The sequence below is a fragment of the Colias eurytheme genome, chromosome 16, assembly GCF_061535395.1.
Source record: "Colias eurytheme isolate Ceu_HAF_F1 chromosome 16, ilColEury1 Martin Lab GWU primary, whole genome shotgun sequence".
Lineage (NCBI taxonomy): Eukaryota > Metazoa > Arthropoda > Insecta > Lepidoptera > Pieridae > Colias > Colias eurytheme.
The window spans coordinates 3,065,098-3,073,386 of NC_142995.1; the positions used below are offsets into that span (position 1 = coordinate 3,065,098).

Here is an 8,289-nt window from a genome sequence, read left to right on the forward strand (position 1 = left end):
AGTTAAAAAAAGACAATCATGGATCTGATACATTCTAATAGTACTTTTACACATTCGTATTTCGGGTTCATTATTCGCCTCGTATCACGCACAAATGTGTAAATGTACCATATGTATTTTTAGGTTTAGGAAACGCTACATCTATACAAATACGAAGTATTAGTCTGTTGCTTCTTCCTATGTACTGCGGCAAGGCTGGTCGCGGGATATTGAAGGCGGTGGTTCTCACTTACGTAGTGGCCGGTAATTTATTTTGTTATTTGAGATGTAAAAAAGGTATAAATAATTCATACAATATAGAATATACAAATATCGGTATATTTAAACATTACCTACTTCTGATAAACCGCGTTTCTAGAAAAACCGTTACAAATTCAAATTTCCTACAAAACATAATAATATTATGTAGTTTGCAAAGTAACAAAAAATGTACGGATTTCTTTTTATTTGCACGTAAGTGCTATAATATAATTATATCTATAGATATTTGCACTCCCTAGGCCCAATAACAAATATGGCACTGAATGCCAAAGAGTTTGTTCGTGTGTTTGCCTGCAGCACTCAGCTCTCTTTCAATCTCACGAAACTTAGATACTCTTTCATTGCGACTCCTGTTAGACGAGCTCTTTTAAGTATGAAGACGGAAATTGGTGAATTCAAAGGTACGTTGAGGTTCGTAAAACTGTTAAGGCTATTTTCTTTTTGGACTTTAATAATACTTATTCCAAACAGAGGAAGCGATTATATGAATGGGCGCCTTTTAATATATTAAACACCTAGCTGAGTTGTAAGATTGTATTTTACAGATCAATTAGAAAAGTAGTGAGGCCAATAGAGATAGAAATGGAGAATACATATGAAATTCTCAAGACAAAACCAACAAACGATCTCGTAGACGACATGTTCGAGTTCAAACATCACTCGGATTATCTCGAAGAAAAATATAAGTTAGTTTAAAAAAAATTGTAGCCTAGCTACTTAGTTTTCCTTGTGTTTAGGCAATTAAAAACAAACAAAAACGTATTCCTCAATTATTAATGTAACAAAATCTTTTTAGAATATTGCCAAATGATACAGAAATAATGTTTTATGAGAAAAACTACGCGAAAAAAATGGAATATCGCTGCGAGAGGCAAATGTCTAGTGCAGTTTTATATTGCATGGAGATTTTCTCTTCTTCTTTTAATATGTGTTATGATAGTATCCCTATATACGCTGGAGCACTGTGCTGGCCTTTGATGCTTCACAATATCTGCAATATTAGACCTTTTGTTGGACACTCCGTGTGTCACGAAGAACAGGTGATTTTGAGAATACATTTAGGTACAGTCCTTTAACTGCACGACAAATGACAACGGTAACATTAAATTTGTATTGCAGTTCAATCCTCGACTTGGAGAAAGCTATCATTATCTTAAGAATACTTCTACTAAAATAATTTCAAATTTAACAGAAGTAAACGTTCTAGAAACTATTGAGAGGAAAGTGAAGAATTATCAGGTACGTAGAGCTAAGAAACTATAGAAAATTGGAAAAAATGTATTTATATGGGTAATCTTAATACCAAAGACATGATAACATTTTCAGGATGCTAAGGAAACAAGCCTCAAAGTTCTACAGGCATTTGAAGAAAAATACAATATAGTGAAAATAGTGGTGCTGGGGGTTCATATATGCTTAGCTCTCCTTTTCTTACGACTGCTCATATCCGCACAAAGTTATCACGATCTTTATTTGACGAGTATAAATTATGATAATGTTTACATTACTGGTTACTTCAAAAGGATTGATCAAAGGCGTCGTAGGAAACTTCAGTGTACACTTTTACCTCTGAAAAAGGTCTCTATCTACTCTATAACTTATGGGCAATTGGGCAGACATATTAAGGGATTACATTTTTTTTAATTTTGTTAGCTCTCATTTTTGTAGTATTATTATGTGTTGATAGGATCGCGATTAAAATTTGGTAAGATCAAATAATAGCTGTATCTAGGAAAATCTACGCAAGATTATCTGTAAATACAATTTTAGATGGAGAGGAACAGATATATTGACGTGTATTCCACTTCCTATATTCCATCAGAACGTAGCAAGTTGTTCACACAAATACTAAAAGTTACGCTGGAAGCGATCACAGCAACAACCTTTGTGATGCTGGACAGATTGTTCTATGAAGCACTTGATGTTGTGAGACAGTATGCTGTTGATAACGAACCTGTTAATGGATTGGGAGACGTGGAGATGGAGGTAACTGTTTTAGAATGATTTCAGATTTGTTATACCAACACAAATAGGCTTATGAACGTGTGTTTCTCAATAGTAACAATTTATTGAAAATAAGGTTTTTTTTATTACTTATGGCATTGACTGACAATGATATTTGTCGTACTTAGTAAGTCCATTATAATACATTTTGTTAAATGTTTTGGTCGGTTTAGGTGGAAGGTGCAGGCTTCGTCGCAGACATGTTGCGGAAATTGGTAGATGAACTAAAATCTATCAACGTAAAAACGTCAATAACGAATGAAGAATGTCTTCCGCAGCCGCGCGCTATTCCGGCCCTATTTTACGTCAAAATATACGGCGGATATCTTTGGATTCTTTTGCTATTGTTTACGAACCCTTACACACTCAGATTGAGACGGTTAGTTCAAAGTTTATGTTTTCAAGAGATTATGTAACTGGTAAAATATCACGAATAATTATTTTGAGTGATAACTATCTTGATTATATTTTCAACTTTTTAGGCATGCTATTTTTAAACTCAAACATTTATTTATTCAATAAGACTTCTTCTAGAAGCACCTTTTAATCGTCATAACATTTTTATATCGTATTCATTTCGTATTTTCATTTAGTTACGTAATCTGAATTTTAATAAATGGGAACAATTTCAGATTAATCTGCAGTTACTTCTATCCTCATAGAGAAAAGCAAAGAATAATGCATCTGTACAACGATATTTTGAAGAAACGTTTGAAAATGCAAAAGACGTTACGCAGAAAGGCAGTGCAAGCAGTCCGAGCACATTACCTCTCTGGGGAGAACCTTTTGAGCCTGAGGATGAAATTTCCTCATATTTTGGGTTGGCTTGGCGCTTTACCTCATGCTAGAATGAAATGTCTCATTTGTGAGGAGACTGAACCATGGCACAGATTACGAAATCGTTAGTAGTGTTTTTTTAATTATGTTATTTTTCAAATAAGGTACTTAACTGAATTAATTGATTGAGTATATTAAAGCGGAAATACAATAAATTTTAGTCACGTAAACTTTATATCATATAAGGAGTCATATTTTAAATCCCTTTTTAAATAAGAGACGTTGAAGACGTCACAAGAATAGTAAATAATAAATAAATAAAATATAAGTTTATTTGTCTCATCACAACATTAGGTAAATAGATACATTGCTTGCAAAAACATAGTGAGAAGAGTAAGAGATCATGCAAGAATAAGAGAAGCTAGCTAGTAACCTTTAATACTTTATCGATTTCAATATAACTCACTCTAATCCTACTACTATTATAAAGGCGAAAGTTTGTAAGTATGGATGTATGGATGTTTGTTACTCTTTCACGTAAAAACTACTGAACCGATTACAATGAAATTAAGCACACATATAGAGGGTTACTTGGATTAACACATAGGATAGGTTTTATCCCGGAAATCTCACGGGAACGGGAACTATGCGGGTTTTTCGTTGAAAACGCGGGCGAAGCCGCGGGCGGAAAGCTAGTTTTAACATAATCTAAGCGCAAGCGACATTTTATTCAGCAATTCCATACAATTTTTTCAGCAGAAAACATTTCAGATTCATGGCACTCGTGCGAAAACGTCAAATGCCCTTTCCTATACTGTGACGAGTGTTGGAAGGACATTGGCAGCAGCTGCCTCGCCTGCGATCCCGCTCTGAATGAGCTTAGTGATGTGGACTCCTTGAGTGATGATAGACCACCTAGATACTAATTGTATTGATGATAATAAATGTATGTGTGACATGAATGTGGTTTTATTTATTTTGGACATATTGGTACCTAGGTTTTAACGATTTCATATTTTAATATTGTGTGTTTGACTTTGAAATGCTCATGGCTAGAAAAAAATTGCAAGTGTAACGGCTAAATTATCTTATTATAGGTATGTAGGTAGGTACCTATTCGGTTTATCTTTTATTAGGGGACATAAGGTTTTGTTTTCAAATAAAATTCGTATTTAAAAAAATATTTTTTATTAATTCCAAACATTAACATAGAACATTAGTTATTTTAGAACAAGCCATATTCTAGTTGTTCGCCTACAGTCAAATTGCTTACAAATTGTATATTATCAGCCACATCATTACAGAGTTGAGCCAGTCCAGTCAATTGGCCATCTTCTTGAGGACTGAAGTTGTACACCAACTAAGGAAAATAAAATTTCAAAAAAGATAAGGCGATTTATGATATGCAGATAATAAAGGAAAGGGTAGAAGAATATATTAGTATGTAGTTATAAATACGATATGTTACGTGGATTAACAAATCAGATTGATCGCGTCTCACTTAAAATATTATACGTCATATTATATCTATTATAGTGTTCATACACAATCCGTAAACAACTTATAACTTAGCTAAACAAATTATATGATGTAAGTATACATAATAATTAAATATATATTACCGACAAAAAATCATCGTAAGTGATCCACCCGTCTACATCCGTGTCAGCAGCATTGAATTTTTCTTTTCGTACTTCCATAGAAGTCTCATCTCCCAAACTCTCTAAAACTGCGCAGCTAAAATCCATACTTAATATTATAAATGCGAAAGTAACTCTGTCTGTCTGTCTGTTACTCAATCACGCCATAACTACTGAACCAATTTGCATGAAATTTTGTATAGAGATATTTTGATACCCGAGAAAGGACATAGGCTACTTTTTACCCCGGGACATAGGATAGGTTTTATCACGGAAATCCCACGGGAACGGGAACTATGCGGGTTTTTCTTTGACTGCGCGGGCAAAGCCGCGGGCGGAAAGCTAGTATTTAAATAACATTAAAAAAATCGTCTACTTGTATTCTAATTTATAACAGTGTCCATAGATCGAACAGTGGAATGTAAAACAAATAGAACAACCTCCTTGAACGGTCTAACAATTAAATGGTAGTCGACTTATATGCTGTAGGTAGCAACTGGCAAGATGACTGCGAAAATGTATATTCTTGGTGCTAATATTTTGTTAGTATTTCTGCATTAATTATGCATTATGATTTTGATCTTTAGCCTTAATATATGTTCATCTGTAATTAAACTAACAAATCATCAAAACCGAGCATTCCGTTCGATTGGTTGTCGAAAAGCAAAAAGAGGCTGTGCAGATTGGCGATTGTCACTTCGTTCCAGCCCGGAAATCTCTCTACCACCTTTTGCATGCTCCATCTACGATCTTGTTCTTTCATTTCCTGTAGATACAACGTTACAGTTTTAACGTGTAATTTAATTATTTAAGGATTTTTAATGATTACCGTTAGCCTAGCTGTAGCAACTGTGGGGTCTGTTACCTGCTACGTTCACAATGGTGATCAAGTGATAGATATGGAGTTAAGATATTACATTAATTAACAATATGCAAAATCACAAAACACAAGGTTGGTATAATAGCCTGCTAGTGTAGAGTTTAGACCGTAGACGTAGTAGAGTAGGTATATAGTGTAGTGTAGAGCATACTCTGCTAGGCTCTCCCTATGATATCTTATGATCTAAATTCGAATTCATTCCTATAAAATATAATATTCGTAACTACTATTGTAGTTTATAGAAACAAATCATTCTTCTTACTTGATTGTACTGTCGTTGCTCAGCCAGTCGCTTATAAAAGAGCTCTACCAATTTATCATAGTCAGTTTTCGTGGTTTTCTGTATCTCTGTAGCTTTTTTCTGCGGCTCACCTTTTTTTTATTTATTTATATTAGAAAACTTATAGGGTGTGTGCAATGTGTTTTATGGCAATCACTCATTGTAAGTGCGTCGGAATATATGGGAAATATAACTTGGGGATATGTCGTGGCCATATCGTAGATTTGCTCATTTCATGAAATGATTGATAATTTCGTGAAATAGTCGCATTTCATGAAATGGTTTAATGTCTATAATTGGCCATTCTATTAATGGAATCTCACTTTTATTTGCGAGCCAAAGGATTTGGAAAACGCAGCTGACCATATTATATATTTTTATAGGCCTTTGGTTTACAACGAATAAAATAATACTTTAAAAATTGATCACGATCATGAATAGCATTTCAACCTATCTACATTCGTCTCAGTAGAATTGTATCCACAAAATTACCCGTAGCAGTGAAGTCCTCTTGTCTGTAAAAGCATATGGGTTTCCTCTTTACGGGATACTCGAAAAACCTCCCGAGACTAGAGAACAATGCACTCACATGGTGACCCATTTTACTATTCTTAGCTAGTTTTTAGTACTCAATAGATGCTATTATACGTATTGAATGTTCGATTTTACTATAATTCCTTCTGTGTACTATATTTCACTGATAGATAGATATTGATTAGATTTAGGCATGGACTTATTTTGACTATAACATCAAAACATAAACAAACATGTTATTTTAATTTTTAATGCCATGTATAACTCTATGGTCTCAATATTAATAATTAAATAAATCCAATATCTACTGTATAGCTGTTGCCCGCAGCTTCGCCCGCGTGGTCAAAATAAAATTTCTCAAACTTTCACCCATTTAGAGCTAAGAATGTAGGTATAAGAAACCTTTTTAGCGGATGATTTATCTTATCCGCATGCCAAATTTCAGCCAAAGCGGTCCAGTAGTTTAGGCTGTGCGTTGATAGATCAGTCACTCTTGCGATTTATATATTAAGATGCCTTTGCATTATGGTTATAGTCATACATGAGTCATAACAATAATTTTTTCGCTTTTTATAAGCATGTTTGGAACTGTAGAGCATACGCGTAGGCGAGACAATTTATCTGGTAGGTGTACGTAGGTTAATTATTATTGATTTATAGGTCTACCCATTACTGAGAACTTAATAAGGTGGTGTGATCGGTTTAGTTTCGAGTATCCTCCCTGGTGAGTGATTCTGAGTTATAGGCGCAGAATTCGCCTTTCGCCCTGCATCTTGTTAGCAACTGGAAGGTGCTGGAGCGAGATAAAACGAGCTGCCCAAAATCGACACGCATGGCGGAGTACTGTTGACGCCCTTTGCCCCAGCTAGGGGCCTTAGGATATTAAGTAAGTAAGTGATTCTATGCATTAATCAATTGATTTAAGGCTTTAAATTTAAGCCAATGCACAAGTAAACTTAAAAGAGTTATGAAGGGATTAAAATAAAACACCATTATTTATCAATCACTTGATTAATTTCCATACAAAATTGCATTAAAATTTTCAAAAAATCCATGACATAATATAGCGTCATGCACAATTGATAAGATTACAAGAGTCAAAGTAACGTTCATTACCGAAGGGTTAAAAAATAAATGAAATATGGTAGGCAGTAAATTATTCTAAATTAAAATATAGGAACATTTATAAAATATCAGTCTTCTTTCAACAATATTACAGGAGAGTAACGTAAGATATACATAATTATAAAAGAAAAAGACTGTTGTCGACTTCGTTTCAACAAAAATTTTGCCTCGATTATTGGACGCTTAATTTAAGTGAAGTAATTACGAGTAAGAATTCTGCTTAATCTAGTAGACAACAGACTTCTAATGCAGTGATCTGACCACCGACACATTAATTCATATCAGTCTTTATGCTTTTGCAAGTGAGGTAGGTTTCGGTCTAATGTAACTATGCACGCGTCTAGTCATTTTTGTTACGCTTTGGGAGTATAGAGTTCGTACGTAGACCTTTACGGTTCGGCATACTCAGATGTCTGACGTATCACAAATGACTTTGACACGTGATCTTCCCGCAGACCAGACATAATGACCGGTCCGACCGAGGAACGAATACAAAAATACTACTTACGAGTACACTAAATAGAAACTCGCCGACATTCATCTCCCCTCCAATATTATTCTGCTATTTTTACTAAGATTTCATCGTAAGCTTATCCACACACTACGCGCTATGAAGGAGTATTTTGAATACGTTTACATTAACTACGATAAATGTTCGATTATAATATTATGTCATTAACGTACGAAAGGGGAGATGGATGGCTGAGATTGCACTAAGACTAACACAACGCAAGCCTAGTTAACATTAAAAATAGCACAAATATAATGGCTCAATACAATCCGCTAGA

At 34.4% G+C, this 8,289-nt stretch overlaps 2 protein-coding genes across 2 annotated transcripts; one reads left to right on the forward strand and one right to left on the reverse strand.

The window, feature by feature from the left end:
- The first annotated feature begins 179 nt into the window (after positions 1 to 179).
- Positions 180 to 3,968, forward strand: LOC149901650 (protein sneaky-like). The gene is given in 10 exon segments (XM_090111150.1): positions 180 to 243; positions 501 to 672; positions 807 to 947; positions 1,058 to 1,301; positions 1,381 to 1,500; positions 1,588 to 1,839; positions 2,032 to 2,247; positions 2,439 to 2,644; positions 2,898 to 3,175; positions 3,814 to 3,968. Coding segments are annotated over 10 exon segments (1,848 nt in total).
- Positions 3,969 to 4,267: 299 nt separating this feature from the next.
- LOC149901651 (uncharacterized) lies at positions 4,268 to 6,443 on the reverse strand. Its single transcript, XM_090111312.1, has 5 exons — positions 6,335 to 6,443; positions 5,825 to 5,934; positions 5,303 to 5,448; positions 4,665 to 4,779; positions 4,268 to 4,402 (listed from the first exon to the last, which is right to left on the reverse strand). The coding sequence occupies exons 1-5, from the start codon at positions 6,441 to 6,443 to the stop codon at positions 4,268 to 4,270; spliced, it is 615 nt and encodes a 204-aa protein (XP_089967438.1).
- Positions 6,444 to 8,289: the final 1,846 nt, after the last annotated feature.